Raw genomic sequence first — 22422 nt, 5'->3', positions numbered from 1 at the left:
CGGTAAGAGAATTTTCAACGTTACGGAAACCGTTGTCGTGCACAATCATATCGATTAATTAACACTTGGTGACGATGTATACCTTTTCGTGTACGAGAAAGCTGACTGAAGATAATTTGCAGTAGCTCCATATGAGGAAATACGTCCAAGTACCGATCACCTAATCGCTCCTTAATACGCCAATTTTTTTCTTTCATCTTCGTTGCCGAAGCATACGTATTTTTCGTTTTCTCTCTTTATCAGCGAATGTGCTGCAGCCACCCCCATTTAGAGTCAAATATATACAAATACCATGTAAATAACCCGTGAAAAAAAGAAAAGGCGAGTCCTTTGGTGTAAAATAGCATATACTTCTCTTTCTTATTACTTGCCGCTGGATATCACATACAGAGCCATCGGTGCCCGTACAAGGCAGAGAGAGAGAGCCAAGGAGGAAGGGGAGCCGATATAAAGCCAGCCGGACGCGCGGCTTCGCGGTCAAGAATCTTCGGGCGCGCGCTTGAGCTGTACGCGTTTCACATAATATACACTCACACTAATGTGAACCCGTGTGCCGATGAGTTACTCTTTTTTTTCTTCCCCTTCTTCTATTGTTTTTTTTTTTTATTTGACATATTTGTAGATTTTTTTTTCCTCTCCCCGTCACCGGTTTCCTGCTTCCGCGTTTACTTGCCGATTTTCTTGGACTATATACGCACACAGACAGTCGGCTCTATAGTCATTTGCGTTACGATCAGGGAGACTAGTAAGTTTTTTTTCTTTCTTTAGTCGTTCATTTGGCTTCTTCGGACGAAATTCACATTGGAAAAAAATTGAAACGAATTTTGCAGTTTTCATCCAAAAAATGTGCGACGACGACGTGGCCGCCCTAGTGGTTGACAACGGCTCGGGCATGTGCAAGGCCGGCTTTGCCGGCGACGACGCTCCCCGCGCCGTTTTTCCATCCATCGTCGGCAGGCCCCGCTATCAGGTACACCTTTATATATACCTTTACAACTAAAATGAAAAGAAAAAAAAAGAAACTCGACATACATTTTTCATACAGGGCATAATGGTGGGCATGGGGCAAAAGGACTCGTACGTGGGTGACGAGGCCCAATCGAAGCGCGGAGTGCTCACGGTCAAGTACCCCATAGAGCACGGCATCGTCACCAACTGGGACGACATGGAGAAGATCTGGCACCACACGTTCTACAACGAGCTCCGCATCGCGCCCGAGGAGCACCCGGTCCTCCTGACGGAGGCGCCCCTCAATCCCAAGGCCAACCGCGAGAAGATGACGCAGATCATGTTCGAGACCTTCAACTCGCCGGCCATGTACGTGGCCATTCAGGCGGTGCTCTCGCTATACGCCAGCGGACGGACGACCGGCATCGTCCTCGACAGTGGCGACGGGGTGTCTCACACTGTACCGATTTACGAGGGTGAGTTGTAAGCTGGGCTGTTTTTTTTTTCTCTTTTCCTTGTGTGCGCGCACGCGAGTGTGTAATTAACGCGCGGATACGGAGAGCTTGTTACAACGGTATCGGAGTAACGAGCTGTCGAAGGTGCTACTCATTCTTCCAAACGCGATTTCTAACGAGCGCGGCGAACAATCGCGTTTGCATTCACGCGTGTCGTATGATTTTTTTTTTTTTTTTTTTTTTCTCTTCATCGCGTGTACAGTGGTGGATATTTCGCACGTCAGCGATAATTTATGATTGAAGTACATATTGTGGATTAATTTTTGTTGATTCGTTTAATTAACTTTTAATTGATGGTTGAACCAAGCGCGCGCGCCCGCGTTTAACGAGCGGCTGTGCCGATACGCTCTGAATGTTTGGTGATTGCCCACCGCCACCTCGTACAGCCTGATTTATATACCTGTGCCTGTTTACTTAAGACGAGCTCGCCTTTCTCGGCAACGATTTGGCACAATTTTGAAGCCAATATCACTCGGTTTGAAGGAAACGCGAGCTTTATCCTGATGGCCATATAGAGTTGATTGAATTTTGTTTGAAGAAAAAAAAAAATAGAGACGGTTTTAAGATCGAGGTCGTTTTATTTCCGTCCTTTTTTGGGCTGATCGGTCTCCAAGGATTTGCCGATCGATTGAGCTTAAGTGATGGAGAAATAAGCGATTGCCGAGCTTCGTCAATAATAGACACTAATTATGTCACATCGACGATGGAAGCGAGGATAAAAATAAGTCACTCTGTGGTTTTTTTTCGAATACGAAATCTTTTTCGTTTACCGGAAGAAGACGACCTGTTGAAAAATACCATGGATGAATTTGATAAAAATACAATCTTTATTTTTTAACGAGAGGTCGATACGATTTCAACGATACCTAATAAATAGTATAACTTATACATCAACTTACTAAATTGTTGTGAAAAAAACAAAATGTACAATTACTTTTACATGTTGTGATGTCGAGTTTATGAAAATTTGGAATATTCGACACAGCGCGACGGATCGGTCGGGTAATACTCCTGACACTTGGTCATAAGTCGTTTGAGAGCCTGAATGTACTTGCGCTGAGTCTCGTCGTTCATCACGTGGGCCACGTTTTTCGAGAAAATCTTTTCTCGTCCGGTACGCGCGTGAATACCAACCATAGTGACACCAATTGGCCATGGCGAGTTGCCGATTGCCATTTGAAGATAAGCGTCACTAGCCTGGAAACAAATTGACATTCAATCATCACAAACTATACGAATTTTCGTTTTTCACTGAAAGCAAACAAAAAATGATTGATAAACACTTACTAAAATGTAATTTCTGTCGAGCAACTGTTTGACGATTTCTGTCAAGCTGTCCGTAATGTCTTCAGGAAGTGATTTGTTCTTCAACTTTCTGAGCAGAGGTTTGAGATACTCTCCTGTCTGTGCATAAATGGCACCATCCATTTTACCTTTGGTACTCATCTTTTCTGCACCTCGCCTGCTATTGAGCTGATCACCCCATAACTTGAGTAGAAATTGCAAAAACTGCGTAATGATCTTCATATCGGTTTCTCGGTCATTCTTGTCAAGTTTTTCCGCCATCTTTTGAATGTCCTCATACGTTATTTCCGCATCTGGGACGGGAACATCACCTTTTTTGCGCTGTTCTCCTGGTTTTGAGGATTCCAGAATTTCGTCAAGATAAGCTTGATCAACCTGATCCATAGCCTCTTGGAAATCATTTCTTAAACCCTGCCAATGAAAGTATTAAATGCTTGAAGGAAAGACACTGATCACTATAAGATTGAAATAACACAAAATACACAACATACCTTGTTTATTTCTGGCGCGAGTATTTCAGATTTTCTCAGTCTCTTGAAGGCATCAGTTTCAGTTTCAGCAAATAATAAAATTGGCTCTCCTCTTTCCCTCAACTTCCTAACAACCTCTGCTCTCGGAAGTATTTGTGCATTATCTTGAATCAGATTCTCATGAGTTGCAGTGCTACCTTGGCAGTCTGTTTTGTTGCTAGAGTTTGTGTCATTGGTTGTTCTCAGCTCCGTAGCCAGCAGATCACCTCTTTTAAAGTATTTTCGGTTATTTTGCTGTAAACAATAAAGTCAACAATTCCATTAAATTGTGGATGTTAGTTAAGTAAAGTTTTTGGATGTAAAAGGATAGCAAGTACTTACCAAAAGATTTTTTTCTTCAAGTTCTTTGCGCTTTCTTGCTATTTCTGCTTTCAAAATTTCCATGATAGGAAAATAGAAAACAACTTCTAAACTGATAAACACTTGAAAAACAAAGATTTCAGTCAAAATAAACGTCTTTAACCTCGTAATATGTTGTTATATTTTTCCGTTTTTCTTCTCACGAAACTATCGTTTAAGCCAATAGTAGAAGGAATTGCTCAAACTTTTATTTTTACTTTGGTTCGCATGACAATTGTTTGAGCAGAATGAATTAGGCGTAAATAACAACTACTTAATTGTTATTGCATCTCAAGTTTTCACTGAGCTGATACTGACTATTGTAAATGTGTAACAGACAGTCAATTTTGGTCACTGGTGTATAATTTTGTCACTAACGTCACAATACACATCGAGTGTCAAATTTAAATTAATTAATTCAATTCATCATCAGTCTGAAAATTAGCGGGTGCAGTGCAGGCCAAAAAAGAGTGCAAGAAAAGGTTTAAGGTTATAAACGTAATGTAATATTTGCTGTGTATTGATAAACGCATTTCAAAAGAAAAAAAAAGGAAAAGCTCAACTGAAAAAAACACAACGTGATCAAAGCGAAAATGTCAACGTTGGCCGAAAACTACGAGCTCCGCGAGGCTACGAGACCCGACATTCCGCATATAAACACCTTCCTGGAAGCCAACTTTCACCCGGAAGAGACGATCCTCGCGTGCCTCACCTCAAACATCGACAACAACAACGTTCTCCTTAGACAGCAAATTGATGAGGACCAGCGCAGCATCATCTCGGCGATGTTGTCTATCCATCCGTGTCAACTACTGCTCTACCCCACGAACGACAGTATCGCGGGCGTCAACGTCATGATAGCCAGTGAAAATCCGAATCTCATAACCAACCCCAACGAGCGCACCGTTGACGTTTACGAGACCCACAGGCCAAAGTGCGAGCTTCTCGCTGGCTACTTTGACCTGATGAACGACATGATCGGAGAGGCCGAGCTTTTCCACAAGTTTCCCCGAGCTAGGAGGGCTTTGGAGTTTTACGCCGTTGCCGTAGCCAAGGAGCATAGAAACAGGGGCCTGGCCACTCGACTGTTTGCCGAGAGTGTCAAGTTTGCCAGGAAGACTGGAGTCGATTTGGTTTTTGGGCTATTCACGTCGCCCATTTCCAAAAGAGCCGCCGAGAAAGTGGGCTTGGAAACCGTGGTCGAGCTCGATCTGATGAAGTATCGAGACCCTCGGGGAAGGCTTTTGTTGGAGGATTCTGCAACACACGGTGTCGCGTCAGTAATGGCAATGGTTCTAACTAGTGGAGACGAAATTTAAGTTGACTCTGAAACTATATTACATTTAGGGCCATGGCTATACTTATTCTTCAAACAATTTTCTTATGCAAAAAGTGTAGTTCTAGTTAGGGATGGGATGTCAGTCAAATTGGATGTGAGTGGAAGGGGTTTTTACTTGGTTGTAAACTAGCAGATGATAGATAGTTACAGTTACAATACCGAACGTTTTACACTGAAATGAAAAACCAACGTTTGTACAGAGGTGGCACCGACCAACGTGTTGCCTGACAGGTAGAACAAGGTAACGGAAAAATCAATGCTGTAGGGTTGATCAATGATGAATTTGTAAAAATCAATTTTATTAAATATCGTCCTAATGATTGCTTGAAAAAAAATTGACACAAATAAAATATGCTTCTCCATTTCAGGGTACGCTTTGCCGCACGCCATCCTGCGTTTGGACCTCGCCGGCCGTGACCTGACCGATTACCTAATGAAGATCCTAACCGAGCGCGGCTACTCTTTCACGACGACAGCAGAGCGGGAAATCGTTCGCGATATCAAAGAGAAGCTCTGCTACGTCGCTCTGGACTTCCAGCAAGAGATGGCCACTGCAGCCGGTTCGAGTGCTCTTGAAAAAAGCTACGAATTGCCAGACGGACAGGTGAGTCCCTTTCTCGATCACTTGTTGCGCGCAACTCACGTATAATTTGATGTCGAAAAAAATATCGATTTTTAGGTCATAACGATCGGCAACGAGCGCTTCCGGTGCCCAGAGGCGATGTTCCAGCCCTCGTTTCTGGGCATGGAATCCAGCGGAATCCACGAAACAACCTACAACTCGATCATGAAGTGCGATGTCGACATCCGCAAGGATCTCTACGCTAACTCCGTCCTCTCGGGTGGTACCACGATGTATCCAGGCATCGCGGACCGCATGCAGAAGGAAATTACGGCGCTCGCACCTTCCACGATGAAGATCAAGATAATCGCACCTCCAGAGAGGAAGTACTCGGTATGGATCGGTGGCTCAATCCTGGCCAGTTTGAGCACCTTCCAGCAGATGTGGATCTCCAAGCAGGAGTACGACGAGTCTGGGCCCTCTATTGTACACCGCAAATGCTTCTGAGCTCTTTCACCATTTGTTCATTTCGTTTTCGTTGCGATTGAAAAAAATATTCATTTTTCAATTTTATAGGTAGATGCATGAGAAATATTGGTGTTACTCTTGAGATATTTATACATTTCTGTGTTATGTATAGCGTTAAGTAGTTATTATTATTATTATTATTATTATTATTATTGTTATTATTATTATTATTACTATTTTATGTATCCTGAGATTTATATTAGTATTACAGTGATATACTTGCAATGTATTATCATTCCATCCGCTACAACACCATTAATATTGTATATTTAATACATTTTATGAAAAATCTACACACATTTTATAATATGACGTAGTAATTCTTACTGTCATCCATATCGCTTATTTAAATTTGAACAAAGGGATTTTTCATTGTTTTTAAATAAATGATTTGTTGATAAAACAATTTAAATGGATGATAATCTAGTTTTTACGATTTAGATAGTCTAAGATAAAGCGTTGAATCGAATTGTAATAGCAAAAGACAATATTTGTATGATTTATTGATGAAAATAAATTATAATTCTTAACATCATGGGAAGATTGTGAAGTTTATAAAAATTAATAATTTAAACTAAGTACTGCCTATCGACGGAGTCCCAACCCAATTTTCATTGCAAATTCAGGCTGCGGCCACATAGGCACGTCCACGCACTCCACATAGTCCACACTTCACACTGCACACACGCGTTTGACGTCCGTCAGAATCGTGCCTAGTTCTTTGCTGCCAACTTCAGATGAACTAACTCCCAAACACATCCCGTATATTCACACTTGTTTAGTTGTTTGTAGTTCATTTAAGGTTTACACGTTGGCAGTGAAGAAGAACTAGGCACGATTCTGACGGACGCCAAACCGGCCAAACGTCAAACGCGTGTGGACTGTGGAGTGCGTGGATGCGCCTATGTGGCCGCGGCCTAATGGCCATGTGCAAGCAGTGCAATTAGGCATTATTGGAGTTTGACAGAACAGCCAGCTTCACGAGGATTTTACGTGTAAACATTTGAGTACAGTAATTATTTATAGTTCACGATGCCAAAAGTTATCAAAGAAAAATCAGGCAAAGTCCAAAGAGAAGTGTTCCGACAAGGTAACGTATCTCCTAAAAATTTTTCTCACAAGATGTTTACAAATATTCAAAAACTTAACCTAATCATGGACTAAGAATATTGATTTCCTATGCAATGCATTATAATAAAATCTGACTTTCCGAGTTTTTTCAATTCTAAAATTTATCATATTTAAGTATTATTGCGATTTTAAAATTTAACGTAAATTCAGGGATCTTCTTCAACAAGGATTTTGGACAGCACATCCTAAAAAATCCAAACATCATAGAGAGCATCATAGAAAAATCAGCTATTCGGCCTACAGACGTGGTTCTTGAAATTGGTTCAGGTACTGGTAACTTAACGATCAAGTTACTAGAGAAGGCCAAGAAGGTAGTGGCGTGCGAAGTTGATACCCGGATGGTTGCTGAGTTGCAGAAGCGCGTCATGAGTACGCCAATGCAATCCAAACTTCAAATTCTTATTGGAGACGTTTTAAAGAAAGAATTGCCATTTTTCAATCTCTGCGTTGCAAATATACCATATCAAATATCTTCACCTTTGGTGTTCAAGTTGTTACTTCACAGGCCTCTTTTCAGGTAAGGATTCAAGGTATATTTTTATCCTACTTTATTTTGGGTTATTCGATGTATCTAAATACCTTGGTACCTTGCAGATGTGCCATTCTAATGTTCCAGAAGGAATTTGCTGAGCGACTGGTAGCCAAACCAGGAAGCAAAGATTACTGTAGACTCAGTATAAACACACAACTCTTGGCAAGAGTTGATTTAATATTAAAAGTTGGTAAGAATAATTTCAGGCCTCCTCCTCAAGTGGACTCTAATGTAGTCAGAATAGAACCAATTAATCCTCCGCCACCCATTAATTATCAAGAATGGGATGGCCTTACTAGAATAGCATTTGTGCGAAAAAATAAAACTCTGTCAGCTGCCTTCAAACAATCACCGGTGACCGAGATGATGGAAAAAAATTACAAAATTCACTGCAGCCTTCATAATGTGGTAGGTTGTCATAATTTATTAATTAGTAAGCTAATATTAACGATCTAATATCACTTTAGCCTCTTCCTGAAAATTTCAATGTGAAAGAAAGGATCAATAATATATTAGCCAATAATTTTGTGGAAGATTATGATGAAAAAAGACAGGAACAAAAAGAATGTCCATTAGGCGAATTACGAGCCCGAAAAATGGACATAGATAAGTTTATGAGGTAATAATATATAGTTGGACAATTTTACATTCTTGCGTGTTGATATTGAAATAATGAAATACTGTGAATTTTAGGGTACTACAAGTTTTCAACAAAGAAGGATTTCACTTTGCATAATTCCAATTTTTTGCTATGTTAAATTGTACATGCATATATATATATATATAAGACTGTATTTTTTATGTCAGTTTTGAATGAAATAAACGCTCTGTAAATATTTTTTTGTGTTGCCTTTACTAGACAATAAATACTTTATTAAAATTCGTACAAAATTATTTTACATACTTTACAAGAAATAACTTTTATAATCAAAATAACATGAACATCAACCTATGCAATACGACATGCTTATCTTCAAAGACATGGTAAATATGTTAATATAGATTAATTTACATTTTATGGTATGACTGTTGATAAAAATAAATACAAAAAATAATCAAATTGCACACATTTATAAATAGGGGAGAGGCGGGTGTGGCCGGCACCCTAACTTAAAATAATTATTGCAATTTCATTTTAAAGTTTTCTCATTATCTGAAAAAACGATAAGAAAAAGAAGCATGTAAGGATAGTATTGGAATCGTTAAATCAATACTAGAAGATTCGTTTTTTTATTTATTTAACGAACAGAACCATCGAAAACTGCCGGTTATGCCCACCTATCGGGCATGGTTGGCATGAGGGTCGGGCAAAACGGGCATAGGAAAGCTGGCAACGAGCAGAACGCTGTATATAGGTATACACTTCCGTGATTATTACGATAACGTTTTACGTAAAAGTAGAGAGATAATTACGGTGAAATTTTATCGATCATGTTTTTAGACATTTATTTATTAATTATAAAACTTGACTAGTTATAATATACAGTTTTTTTAATTATCCAAAAACCAAATTGCATCTTACCATCTTATCTTTTAATGGCATTTATAAACTCTCAATTTACTCATTTACTTATAATCTATTGTTGATTCATATTAATATACCTAAGTAATACTTAATAAGTGCCTTTGCACTTTTTTTTTGTTTTTTTTTTTTGTTTTTTTTTTGTTTTTTGTTTTGTTTTTGTTTTTTGTTTTTTTTTGTTTTTTTTTTGTTTTTTTTTTTGTTTTGTTCTTTTTTTTTTTTGTTTTTGTTTTTTTTTGTTTTTTTTTTGTTTTTTTTTTTTTGTTTTTTTTTGTTTTTTTTTTTTTTTTCCGGCATCCCCGGAGAAGCCCCATGTTTCAGGGGCCACTCCTCGCCGGTAAGGCCGGCGATCCCTGCCTGGCATCGGGCCGGCTAATCCCTACCTATTAGGCCTACGACCCCTAGAACAGCGTTGTATCAGTAGCAAGCACGCTTACCACTGAGCCAACGCCGCTCTTTAAGTGCCTTTGCACTTTGTTTTTGGTTAAATGCAAGGTTAGGTCAGTTCGTTATATTTTTAGTCTGCGGCTCTGCGATCGCTGCTCATGCCAGTCATGCCCGCCTGGAGGTGCCGAACCTGCCGAAAGTTTAGAAGTGTCTTATTTTAATTTTAATTAAAGTTTACATAAGAAGTGTTGTGTCCGAGTAAACAGCAGAGAGACTAGGGACGGGGTAGAACACAAAGAGGCAGCACACAAATAAGCGAGAACACTCTTTATTGCAGTTACAGTTAAGCACGTCTATACAGTACGAAGGTTCTAGACTAAGTGTCTTTGCCAGGACCGCTCGTCGTACCTTCTCACGCTCGCACTACTGATGGCGCTCGCTATGCTACTCCTACATATACATTACAATCCTTTCCCCTAACGAGGGGTAGGCGTCATAGAGATCGATACCTTATGAATCTAAGCGATCTGGGGTTTTTCGAATACGTGAAGAGCGTCTAATAGGTTGTAACGCTTCTGGCACCAGCTCGGGCGGCCTTGACTGCTCCGCTCCGTTCTTACCGGTTGTGAATTGTTGGATGAATCTATTTTAGTTACTGGCGAGTATAAGAACGGAGCGGAGCAGTCAAGGCCGCCCGAGCTGGTGCTCCGCTCCGTTCTTATACTCGCCAGTAACTAAAATAGATTCATCCAACAATTCACAACCGGTAAGAACGGAGCGGAGCAGTCAAGGCCGCCCGAGCTGGTGCCAGAAGCGTTACAACCTATTAGACGCTCTTCACGTATTCGAAAAACCCCAGATCGCTTAGATTCATAAGGTATCGATCTCTATGACGCCTACCCCTCGTTAGGGGAAAGGATTGTAATGTATATGTAGGAGTAGCATAGCGAGCGCCATCAGTAGTGCGAGCGTGAGAAGGTACGACGAGCGGTCCTGGCAAAGACACTTAGTCTAGAACCTTCGTACTGTATAGACGTGCTTAACTGTAACTGCAATAAAGAGTGTTCTCGCTTATTTGTGTGCTGCCTCTTTGTGTTCTACCCCGTCCCTGGTCTCTCTGCTGTTTACTCGGACGCAACACTTCTTATGTAAACTTTAATTAAAATTAAAATAAGACACTTCTAAACTTTCGGCAGGTTCGGCACCTCCAGGCGGGCATGACTGGCATGAGCAGCGATCGCAGAGCCGCAGACTAAAAATATAACGAACTGACCTAACCTTGCATTTAACCAAAAAAAAGTGTTCAAAAACAAAGTGCAAAGGCACTTAGTAAGTATTACTTAGGTATATTATTCAATTAAATAATTAAAAATTTAATTATATATTTAAAAAAACTGTATATTATAACTAGTCAAGTTTTATAATTAATAAATAAATGTCTAAAAACATGATCGATAAAATTTCACCGTAAACTTTTACGTAAAACGTTATCGTAATAATGACGCAAGTGTTTACCTATATTCATCGTCGGAGGAGTTGCTGTTACTGTGTCTTCCACTTGTAGTCGTTTTCTTTTTTACTCTTCTGCGAGATTTATTTTTGTTCTCGACCTCGGTGTCATAGTCAGAGTCACTATTAGGGGCATGGCTACTTTCGTCTTCGCTGCCGTACTTGTAAATACGTGCCTTTGATGATGAGGGCTGCAGACAACGCCGCTCACTTTCTCTCGACTTTTCGGATCGTGTACTCTTCTTAAATTTTTTTCTGCAGTTTTCATTGTCAGTATCGATATCAGTGCTCTCGGACAAACGCCGTTTTTTACCACGCGAGGACATTGGGCTGGCGTTCAACTCTCGTTCCCTGCAACTATCATCTGTACGTCGATTGCGCGAAGAACTTTGGTTGGAGCTTTGTTTTCGCGAGCGAAGCTTTCGGGAGGTTTTTCTTGAGGAGCTGTTATGACGAGAACCACGCCGGATTTTGCACCGAGATGGTTCGTAGTCACTATCCGTTTTGTCATTGATGTTGTCCGATTGCGAACTTGAATCCATGCAATACGTTGGTACGTATCGTCTCTTGCGTGTACTGTTAACATCGCGACTTCCTGATGAAGTCGATGTGCTAGGTAGATTCAATATTTCTTCAGGGGGTTGTACTAATTCCGTTCTGTACATAAAACATTTGCTCTTAGAGTATTGTTATGCTCATTTTCAACAGTAAGTTTTTATGGTAAAAGATATCAATTACTCACTCATTTACTTCTTCAATAACAGATTCTAATTCTGAATTATGATCTTCATCCGAAGAGAATAAATCAATAATTACTAGTGTTCTTTTACCTTGCGGCCAAACATAATTGACAATTTCGCATTCATTTTCTGATTCAGAAGATGAAGATAATATAGTTACAATATCTGGCTCTGGATTACTGGCTTGTCTAATGGAGCTCGGACCTGAAATAAATTTATTCACTATTAACTTTGCATTTTATACGTAAGTATTCCAAATTTAATGAGTTTTCTAACCAGGTACATCAATAAGTTGTGGACCACCTGATGGTGCGTTGTTAGAAAGTAACCTTCTGGAATGAATGAAGTGATCAACTACTTGTACTTCAGAGTCACTTGAGATGGAATTGCTTGAACTAGAATTTGGGGATAGGGCTCTTGAAACATCCTCATTAGAGGATCCTGTCAAAGCAAAAAAATACCATGGTTTCCGTGAAAAGTATAAAAGGACATAAAAGCTATTTGTTTAAAGATTCAAACCTTGGTTAGAGTAATAAGTTACAGACTGATCGTAGCCAGTCATATCAAAGCTAGAGCGAGCAAAGTTATAAAATTCATGCTGGAAATGATCCGTGTAAACGCCGAAATAAGGTCGCACCAGATCGCGGAACTCGTTGGAGTTAATGTCTATGAGAGTCAACGCATCTAAAATTATGTTTAAAATATAAACAAAATGCTGTGGATGCAAGTCCAGTAACACATGCAGCTCACGGTTCAACCATACAGAGAGTCTGGCGACTTCTAAACGGTTGATTCTGAAATTTGAAAAGTAAGTATGCACAAATCACCCCATACTGATATAACATGCAGTCAATAAATGAAATTTAACAATCAGTGATGAGTTTTACCGGTAATAATGAGCATTGGACTGTCGAAAAAGACCGTAACGATCAGTCAGTGGCATAGCCAATGCTCCTGTACTGTAAACATTCCGCCTATAGTCCAGTATATCACTAAACCTGCGACTTTGTTCTTCAGAGGAAACTTGACGAGCAATACTGGGTATTTGTTCACGTCTCGCCACAGCCTCCGGATTCAACAGTACAGCTCTTTCGGATCTTCTAGGGTAGTTTGCGGTCCTAATAAACAAAAGTTTTTTTTACATGTAAGTATAGACTAGTAAAAAAATTTAAATTAGTGAATTTTCTAAGTGGCAAATTGCACTGCATATAACTTATCTGGTAGATGGTTTTCATTTTTAGATTACTATTTCTGCATAACTTATGCTACAATTTGGTGGGTTTTGAGCATTGAATTACAATTTTAACAACAGTCATTCAATAAAAACAAAAATTCCGATTTCTGGTTGTTTGCGATTTACAACTTAGCTATAGGACAAACTTCAAATTTTTAAAATTGCAGATAACAAAGTAAGCTACGACTTTTACTTAATACATTTTTCTACACATTTTACAGTTTTTCCAACAATCAATGAATACTGAAAAAAAACGGATTTTTGTGACTACTTTGTTAATAGCGAACGTTGCTGACCCACTGATTTTTACTGGTTCTTATATTTCTTATGAAAACACAATTTCAAATCGGTTAAAAAAAAAACTCAGGAGTTGGGTGATGGGACAAGAAATTAGTCTCCCGAAGAAAAATTTTACCATTCTAATACAATCATGAAATAAGGCACAATAATCTGAAACAATGTGTTCAGATACAATACCTGTCAGCCACAGTACGAGATTCCCTTTGACCGTCAGCTGTGACGTTATTCCGCGATGCAGCAGCTGAGGCAGCAGCAGCAGCTTGCGAATTATTCGCGATGTGATACTGGTCATAATCTTCTTCAGATCTCACATTGTGTATGATGGAACGAAAATTCTGTTTACATAGTGGGCACTCTGTCTTAATTTTAGACCATGACACTAGACAGCTGAAGCAAAATTGATGCAAACAGCTGTCAGTGAAGGACGTGTTCACCAGCACCCCGAGGCAGATGCTGCACGTGGGTGGTGGCGAAGTTGTACCGTTGCTCCGGTCGCTGGGTGCTGGGCTCGGAGCAGGCATCGGTGGCATCTCATCGGATTTCTCTTCCGCATCAAAGTTCTCATCGTCTCTTTCAGGTATCTCCATTGTCGTTGAGGTCTTGCTGCTTCTAACTTATTGGCGAGAAGCGGAGAGTTTGTCAACACCTGAAAACGATTTGTCAATAATTACATTACGTATACGTGTTGTTACATGCAACAACGATAACTTCCAAGTTTCAACCAACCCCACGCCAGCCTACGAACATGAATCTAATACGATAAAAAAAATACTGGATTACGTATTTATAATTGCACATTTCATTTATTCAAACAATTGTAGTTGTTCATATCGTAATCGTAACAAAAAAATTATCCAAAATGCATCAAACTTTCTGCATCCGGTTGTAATTCCACAAATAGGTTAACAAAAAGCTTAAATTCGAACTGCACACAGCTTTAAATGCCCTTACAATGTTCAAATTCAACTGCACATGCAAAATTTCTATCAGCATACAGCTTTAATTAATTAACTATTGATTGGATTTGTCAGTGAACTGTTTATATAGTTGATGCAGCTGTAGCCTGCTGTAGCACTACGCATCAGTGCGCATGCCCAACTTCGGGACTACGCGATGTGCGAAGTCGCACAGTGCGATGTCTAGTCTAGATGATAATAAGTAAAGGTATAGGTATCCGCTGTCCCGCTAGAGATCTCTCGCGTCTGCTTTACTCCGAAATCTCTGAATCTATTTGTTTTGATTGTTGGTTAGAACGTTAAAAGTCAGGAGCATACTTAGATCTGTTTTGCAAATTTATAAATTAGATTGTGTAGTGAAGTGGGTAAAGCCGTCAAAGTAAGCTGAAAGGCAGAAATTGGGACAACCGGAACATTGAGCCGAGCAGGAGGAATGTGCTTGATTGCACCACACAGTACAAAACAATTATTTTTGATGGAAAGCTTGTTTAGTACATTATGTTCAAGTTTGTAGTGACTCAATTCCATATTTTCATCTTTGTCTTTATCATAATCTTTGGTTGCAGTTGGTGCCAATAATTCTCTATGGGCATCTTCAACAAATACAAGTAGGATCCTGTATTATGAATGATGCAAGCTGAAGTATTTGAGCATTGATGACAGTATATAAACAGGCTTATACTGCAAGTATTGATTTAATTTTATTTCTAAATATGCATATTTATGTTCACGTACTATGTTAATATTTGGTATTGGTATAATGTATATCTTTAATTCCCTTTTTTCACCACATTCACATTCAAAAACTTCTATACAGCTATCTAAATCTTCCATTAAATATGAAAACAATGAACTAACATTTGTTTGTGCAGTTAATGGAACCGTTTATAGTAGGGAATTTTGATTGCAAAATGTAAGCTCTATCTATATAAATCGAGGTACTAGCTCCTAATGTGGTATAATTCATTAACGCATTTGCATAACTTAAGTTTTGTCTAGCTACGCATTTAGTTTGATGTGATTCTATGAAATGTTTAAAATTATTCAAGTTACAGATGCAAAAACTAACGATTTCCATTGAAGAATCATAAGCACATGTATAGAAAAAGCACACTTTTTGCCCATTCTCTTCCCATTGTTCTGCTGATAGAATATTGTCAAATCGAATTTTTTTTTACTGTTTTTATGTGAAAATTTAACATCTGTCTTATTTACGTCAATAAATTCATCTTTAAGTATAGGTATATACGAGCCCTTGAAATTTTCATCATCTTGTAAATCAGATTTAGAAGCATTTGAAGACATTTCTTTATAAATAATGTTAGCTTTTTTGTAGTTATCCCAAATTGCATGACGATTCTGTTAAACCATTAAGTATAAATTTATTGGTGTTATTTCTTAATATTATCATCATAATATCATCATGATATCAAAATATCTAAATAATTAACAGCTGTTTTAGTTCCAGGCATTAAAAAAAATGAAAAAAAGTTAAAATTAGCTATTGTGTTATTTGTAGAATAGGGTTTTTCAAAGACATTTTCACTATAGCTTATTTAAATAATTTTTTTTGCTTAAAAAAGTATACAAGCAATTATTTCTACACTTTACTATGTTTAGGTGAGTAATTTCAAAATTCACGTTGCATCATGTTGTCTATCAGTGTCAGTATAGTAGTTGGACAACATAAGTATGCAAGCAGCCAATGAAAAAATTTTTATTCAAACTTCGCGCGGGACATACTAAGGGAAAAATGTTTGATGTGGCATATCGACGTTTTAGTATAAAAACCGAAGACCATCCATTAAAAACGTACCAGAACAAAGAAAAATAGCTATGAAAAAATTTTGAAATATAAGCTTTGTCTGGTAATTACAATTTAAGTGGCTAAATTCTTTAAGCTACGTAAAGATTTCTAAGAAACATAATGTTGAAACTACTAAAAAATACTTTAAGTTTATCAATGATGTCGTGATTTTTACTTTATGCCTAGGCATTTGAGAGAAAAAATAACACTTAGAATTAGCTATTGTGTTGTTTGTAGATTAAAGTTTTTAAAGACATTTTCACTATAGCTTATTTAAATAATTTTTTTTGCTTAAAAAAGTATACAAGCAATTATTTCTACACTTTACTATGTTTAGGTGAGTAATTTCAAAATTCACGTTGCATCATGTTGTCTATCAGTGTCAGTATAGTAGTTGGACAACATAAGTATGAAAGCAGCCAATGAAAAAATTTTTATTCAAACTTCGCGCGGGACATACTAAGGGAAAAATGTTTGATGTGGCATATCGACGTTTTAGTATAATAACCGAAGGCCATCCATTAAAAACGTACGAGAACAAAGAACGATAAGTAGCTATGATAAAATTGTATTTTGAAATATAAGCTTTGTCTGGTAATTACAATTTAAGTGGCTAAATTCTTTAAGCTACGTAAAGATTTCTAAGAAACATAATGTTGAAACTACTAAAAAATACTTTAAGTTTATCAATGATGTCGTGATTTTTATTTTATGCCTAGGCATTTGAGAGAAAAATAACACTTAGAATTAGCTATTGTGTTGTTTGTAGAGTAAAGTTTTTAAAGACATTTTCACTATAGCTTATTTAAATAATTTTTTTTGCTTAAAAAAGTATACAAGCAATTATTTCTACACTTTACTATGTTTAGGTGAGTAATTTCAAAATTCACGTTGCATCATGTTGTCTATCAGTGTCAGTATAGTAGTTGGACAACATAAGTATGAAAGCAGCCAATGAAAAAATTTTTATTCAAACTTCGCGCGGGACATACTAAGGGAAAAATGTTTGATGTGGCATATCGACGTTTTAGTATAAAAACCGAAGGCCATCCATTAAAAACGTACCAGAACAAAGAACGATAAGTAGCTATGATAAAATTGTATTTTGAAATATAAGCTTTGTCTGGTAATTACAATTTGAGTGGCTAAATTCTTTAAGCTACGTAAAGATTTCTAAGAAACATAATGTTGAAACTACTAAAAAATACTTTAAGTTTATCAATGATGTCGTGATTTTTATTTTATGCCTAGGCATTTGAGAGAAAAATAACACTTAGAATTAGCTATTGTGTTGTTTGTAGAGTAAAGTTTTTAAAGACATTTTCACTATAGCTTATTTAAATAATTTTTTTTGCTTAAAAAAGTATACAAGCAATTATTTCTACACTTTACTATGTTTAGGTGAGTAATTTCAAAATTCACGTTGCATCATGTTGTCTATCAGTGTCAGTATAGTAGTTGGACAACATAAGTATGAAAGCAGCCAATGAAAAAATTTTTATTCAAACTTCGCGCGGGACATACTAAGGGAAAAATGTTTGATGTGGCATATCGACGTTTTAGTATAAAAACCGAAGGCCATCCATTAAAAACGTACGAGAACAAAGAACGATAAGTAGCTATGATAAAATTGTATTTTGAAATATAAGCTTTGTCTGGTAATTACAATTTAAGTGGCTAAATTCTTTAAGCTACGTAAAGATTTCTAAGAAACATAATGTTGAAACTACTAAAAAATACTTTAAGTTTATCAATGATGTCGTGATTTTTATTTTATGCCTAGGCATTTGAGAGAAAAATAACACTTAGAATTAGCTATTGTGTTGTTTGTAGAGTAAAGTTTTTAAAGACATTTTCACTATAGCTTATTTAAATAATTTTTTTTGTTTAAAAAAGTATACAAGCAATTATTTCTACACTTTACTATGTTTAGGTGAGTAATTTCAAAATTCACGTTGCATCATGTTGTCTATCAGTGTCAGTATAGTAGTTGGACAACATAAGTATGAAAGCAGCCAATGAAAAAATTTTTATTCAAACTTCGCGCGGGACATACTAAGGGAAAAATGTTTGATGTGGCATATCGACGTTTTAGTATAAAAACCGAAGGCCATCCATTAAAAACGTACCAGAACAAAGAACGATAAGTAGCTATGATAAAATTGTATTTTGAAATATAAGCTTTGTCTGGTAATTACAATTTGAGTGGCTAAATTCTTTAAGCTACGTAAAGATTTCTAAGAAACATAATGTTGAAACTACTAAAAAATACTTTAAGTTTATCAATGATGTCGTGATTTTTATTTTATGCCTAGGCATTTGAGAGAAAAATAACACTTAGAATTAGCTATTGTGTTGTTTGTAGAGTAAAGTTTTTAAAGACATTTTCACTATAGCTTATTTAAATAATTTTTTTTGCTTAAAAAAGTATACAAGCAATTATTTCTACACTTTACTATGTTTAGGTGAGTAATTTCAAAATTCACGTTGCATCATGTTGTCTATCAGTGTCAGTATAGTAGTTGGACAACACAAGTATGAAAGCAGCCAATGAAAAAATTTTTATTCAAACTTCGCGCGGGACATACTAAGGGAAAAATGTTTGATGTGGCATATCGACGTTTTAGTATAAAATCCGAAGGCCATTCATTAAAAACGGACCAGAACAAAGAAAAATAGCTATGAAAAAATTTTGAAATATGAGCTTTGTCTGGTAATTACAATTTAAGTGGCTAAATTCGTTAAGCTACTCCGGTATATCCTCATTAATTGTAAGAATGCACATTCTCTAATTTGATCGGAGCAAACCTGATTAGATTAGAAAATCAGGAAAAGAGTCGTTCAGAGCGAATTAGCTATTGTGTTGTTCAAATCAATAACCAACTACAAATGTAACACAATTAGTGATATTCAATAAAATATTTACCAGAAATTTTTTAATGATTTTCTCACCATTTTTATAAGATTTTATGCTCCCTAACACTTTACCACCCTAATTGCTGAAACAATATCATTTGCCGTACATCCAATTTAAATTTCATGAAGTAGTACGGCATTACAGTTCAATATATTAATTTAAAAAATCTAATTCTAATTTACACTAACAATTTTATCCGAGAAATGCTAACAACTTATACATTAGTATAAATCTATGGCGTCGACCATCACTGAAAGTTTCTTTTTCTGAGGAATAATAGTTCTCGAAAAACGTCTAACTATAAAATCATGATTTTTATACAAGTGATTAGTGATAGCACGCTATGCAAGTAATTTGAATTTTGTATGCCACAATTTGTACATTTATATTTACTGAAAAATGGAATTGATAACTAATTAAAGTTTCTGTCCTCGTATTAGTATTTGGATCGCTTGCAGTTAGGAGGTTTCGGAATATTCAAGCTTTTTGCTTGCAGCACGTTTAAATTTGCCGCTAAGTGGTGTCACTTTGGCGTTTTTTGCGTCTATCGCTTTCAGTTGGACATGCACAGTGCCACAGCTGCATCAACTACTATATGAACAATTCACTGACAAATTTAATCAATAGTTAATTAATTAAAGCTATGCTGATAGAAATCGAGCACGTTTCTCAATAATCACGCATCAACTGTAAGAATCTAATATTTACTCGAAATAATGTCAACAACCAACAACAGTAAGTTTACCCTCGACACTTGACAGCACAACAAGAAGTCCGACTAGGATCTTTAGACTAGATTATAATTGTTTGAATAAAAGAAATGTGCCATTAAAAATACGTAATCCAGTATTTTTTTATTGTATTGGATACATTTTCGTAGGCTTAATCATTTCAAGAAAAAAATGCGTAAGTATGTAACCTTAAAAACCTATACACAATTAAAATTTGAACTAAAAAAGTATCAAATACATTACCAATAATACAAATGATAAATCCGATCCGTTATGTTGAGCACGTTTCTCCAAGATCACGCATCAGCTGTAATCTATAATATTTACGCGAAACAATGTCAACAACCAACAACAGTAAGTATATCGCTCGGCACTCGACAGCACAATAGTATTACTTGACACTAGGACTGCAATGCAATGGCCGTATAATATACTTATGCTATGCTGTGATGCCTGTGCCCTGATGATGTGACGTGGTACGTGACGTGCTGGCGGTGCGGGTGCGTACGATGTACAGTCATACAGTGTATACACGTGTACTGTACTCTGACTCGACTGATCCGACTGACTTATACACCAGAGATAAGTAGGGAGATTGCCAGTGCCTATTTTAAAGAGTGAGTTGAGCGCCAATCCATCGTGGCCAGCAGAGGAACCGTGCACATGTTTTCTATTGGCTGGCGGCTTGTTGGCTCGGCTCGCGGGGAGAGGTAAGGGGAAATCAGTGAGGGAGACATGAGAATCCAAATATGTGTGCATCGGTGATGATGGAGGAGAAGCTAAACCTATATGTATATGCACGCAACGGCCTATATATCTATAGCTATAGTTGTACACTGCTAAGTGCTAATACGGAAAAGAGCTGCGCGTATAAGTATTGCTTTTCTCGCTTTTCCTCCCTGAAAGAAAGATAAGCTTTTTAAATGCAGTTGATCATTCGTTCAAATACAATAAACAAAACATAATTGTCAGGTTATTAACAATTTTTTTTTCATTTTTCAAAAAATGACAAGCTCAACGCAATTAGTATATTATTTTGCTTTATTAATAAACCATCGCCTTTAGTCCAATAATCGGGTGCGCTCAATAGTTCTTCACTTTTACGATAAGTGAAATTATTGAATAATATATGAAGGCATTCACCACAACGACACAGTACGCACAAATATTTTTTGTACTAAGTAATATTATTTACTAATATACTGAACACCTTTACCCGAACGCTCCATTGCACTGATATCTTTATTTGTTAATTTATATTTTTTCACCATTAATACATAACTTAACGGCAATCATACGATAAAGCTTAAATTAAATCTCAAGCTTTGAAACTTTACGATAAACATATGTAACTTTTAGTCTCAAAATATCTGAAGCGGTAATAGCTGAGAGGGCAAGAGCAGGAGGGTGGATTTTACTTTTGCGGCTCCGGGTTCCAATCTCACTTGGAGCAAATTTTTTTTTTTTTTTTTTTTTTCCCAACATTACTTTAAATGTTCATACCTTTTTTTTTTATGATTACTTACGTATTTTGTTTTATCAGTGACTAAAACGATTTTTTTTTTTCCTATATTGATATACGATCCAAGAAATTTTTTTTTCCATTCATGGCTAAAAAAATTATTTGACGCATTAAGTAACAGCTTTTTAAGTGCAGTTAATCATTTCAATTTCATATTTTAGTTTGCATTACATGTACTGACGTTAACGAATTCTTGAATTGGTTGAAAGTATTTCAAAAAGTAATTTTAAACTTTTTTTTAAAATTATAAACAAAATACTTTTTTTTTTGTAAATTAAAAATGATTGATTAGTATGTCTTAGATAGTCATGTAGAAAAAATTACTTGTTTTATTGCCAAAGAATAAAGACTGTTTTTGTGTTGTCTAAAAAATTTTCTAGACATTATTATTATTATTATTATTATTAGCCGTAATAAATTAAAATAATTTCTCGCTCTAAATGGGATGCAAACGAGATAGGATGCGCTACTGTGTGTGATAGGAGTCATGAATTTAAATTTCTGTAAAAATATTGTTTACTACGCGATATTTATTATTTTTATAATTATGTACATAATGTATGCGTCACTGAGAATTGTATTATACTTTTCAATTCGAGTCGTAAAATAATCGCTTAACGAAATAATTATAGTGCTTTCGGAAAACAACTCACCTTAATAACAGTTACAAAAATTTTCAGTATTTATGAATTCGTTGTAGTAACTAGTTAATCACTAGTTTTCATTATTCAATTTGTCTTGAAGTAGTATTTTCAATAAATTCGTCAAGCACTCGACAAATTAAAAAAAAAAAAAAAAAAAAAAAACGCGCGCGTAATGTAGCCACATTTAGTGTGCCGGTCACCAGCCCGGAAAAACTACAGAGAGAACGTGCATTTTTTCATAATAACCTATTACAGGTATTACCACAAACAAAGCTGTAATGACTTTCTTTTTTCATAATTACTTCTTCATAAACAGTAATTGAAAAAAATGTTTTTAGTTACTGATAAAACAAAATACGTAAGTAATCATAAAAAAAAAAGGTATGAACATTTAAAGTAATGTTGGGAAAAAAAAAAAAAAAAA

At 36.5% G+C, this 22422-nt stretch overlaps 4 protein-coding genes across 7 annotated transcripts; 2 read left to right on the top strand and 2 right to left on the bottom strand.

The window, feature by feature from the left end:
- Nucleotides 1-573: 573 nt before the first annotated feature.
- Nucleotides 574-6601, top strand: LOC106646995 (actin-3). Of its 2 annotated transcripts, XM_014363227.3 has the most exons (5): nucleotides 574-745; nucleotides 831-970; nucleotides 1046-1424; nucleotides 5345-5580; nucleotides 5656-6601. In XM_014363227.3, exons 2-5 carry the CDS (start codon nucleotides 845-847, stop codon nucleotides 6043-6045), a joined length of 1131 nt encoding a protein of 376 aa, XP_014218713.1. In that variant the 5' UTR covers nucleotides 574-745; nucleotides 831-844; the 3' UTR covers nucleotides 6046-6601. The 2 variants fall into 2 exon arrangements, with proteins under 2 accessions (XP_014218713.1, XP_089450200.1); XM_089594074.1 differs by lacking the exons at nucleotides 574-745; nucleotides 831-970; nucleotides 1046-1424 and adding an exon at nucleotides 4078-4776 and having other exon boundaries at nucleotides 5344-5580.
- Prp18 (pre-mRNA processing factor 18) lies at nucleotides 2041-3939 on the bottom strand. 2 transcript variants are annotated; one of them, XM_014363230.2, is made up of 5 exons: nucleotides 3620-3939; nucleotides 3260-3532; nucleotides 2751-3179; nucleotides 2398-2660; nucleotides 2041-2247 (listed from the first exon to the last, which is right to left on the bottom strand). In XM_014363230.2, the coding sequence occupies exons 1-4, from the start codon at nucleotides 3680-3682 to the stop codon at nucleotides 2421-2423; spliced, it is 1005 nt and encodes a 334-aa protein (XP_014218716.2). In that variant the 5' UTR covers nucleotides 3683-3939; the 3' UTR covers nucleotides 2041-2247; nucleotides 2398-2420. The 2 variants fall into 2 exon arrangements, with proteins under 2 accessions (XP_014218716.2, XP_014218715.2); XM_014363229.2 differs by having other exon boundaries at nucleotides 2041-2660.
- A 207-nt stretch (nucleotides 6602-6808) lies between the features above and the next one.
- On the top strand, nucleotides 6809-8574 carry LOC106647013 (putative dimethyladenosine transferase). The gene is made up of 5 exons (XM_014363253.2): nucleotides 6809-7156; nucleotides 7348-7714; nucleotides 7792-8137; nucleotides 8197-8348; nucleotides 8423-8574. The coding sequence occupies exons 1-5, from the start codon at nucleotides 7099-7101 to the stop codon at nucleotides 8463-8465; spliced, it is 966 nt and encodes a 321-aa protein (XP_014218739.2). The 5' UTR covers nucleotides 6809-7098; the 3' UTR covers nucleotides 8466-8574.
- Nucleotides 8575-11029: 2455 nt separating this feature from the next.
- Nucleotides 11030-20382, bottom strand: LOC106646997 (E3 ubiquitin-protein ligase Topors). 2 transcript variants are annotated; one of them, XM_014363232.2, is made up of 7 exons: nucleotides 20076-20382; nucleotides 13599-14067; nucleotides 12775-13005; nucleotides 12407-12681; nucleotides 12164-12328; nucleotides 11890-12091; nucleotides 11030-11804 (listed from the first exon to the last, which is right to left on the bottom strand). In XM_014363232.2, the coding sequence occupies exons 2-7, from the start codon at nucleotides 14006-14008 to the stop codon at nucleotides 11150-11152; spliced, it is 1938 nt and encodes a 645-aa protein (XP_014218718.2). In that variant the 5' UTR covers nucleotides 14009-14067; nucleotides 20076-20382; the 3' UTR covers nucleotides 11030-11149. The 2 variants fall into 2 exon arrangements, with proteins under 2 accessions (XP_014218718.2, XP_014218717.2); XM_014363231.2 differs by lacking the exon at nucleotides 20076-20382 and adding an exon at nucleotides 14148-14492.
- Between the last annotated feature and the right edge of the window lie 2040 nt (nucleotides 20383-22422).

Source organism: Copidosoma floridanum, unplaced genomic scaffold (assembly GCF_036245765.1).
Source record: "Copidosoma floridanum isolate Cflo_tuat_1 unplaced genomic scaffold, Cflo_Japanese_pri ptg000020l, whole genome shotgun sequence".
Taxonomy (NCBI): domain Eukaryota; kingdom Metazoa; phylum Arthropoda; class Insecta; order Hymenoptera; family Encyrtidae; genus Copidosoma; species Copidosoma floridanum.
This window is presented reverse-complemented; position numbering and strand designations above follow the sequence as displayed.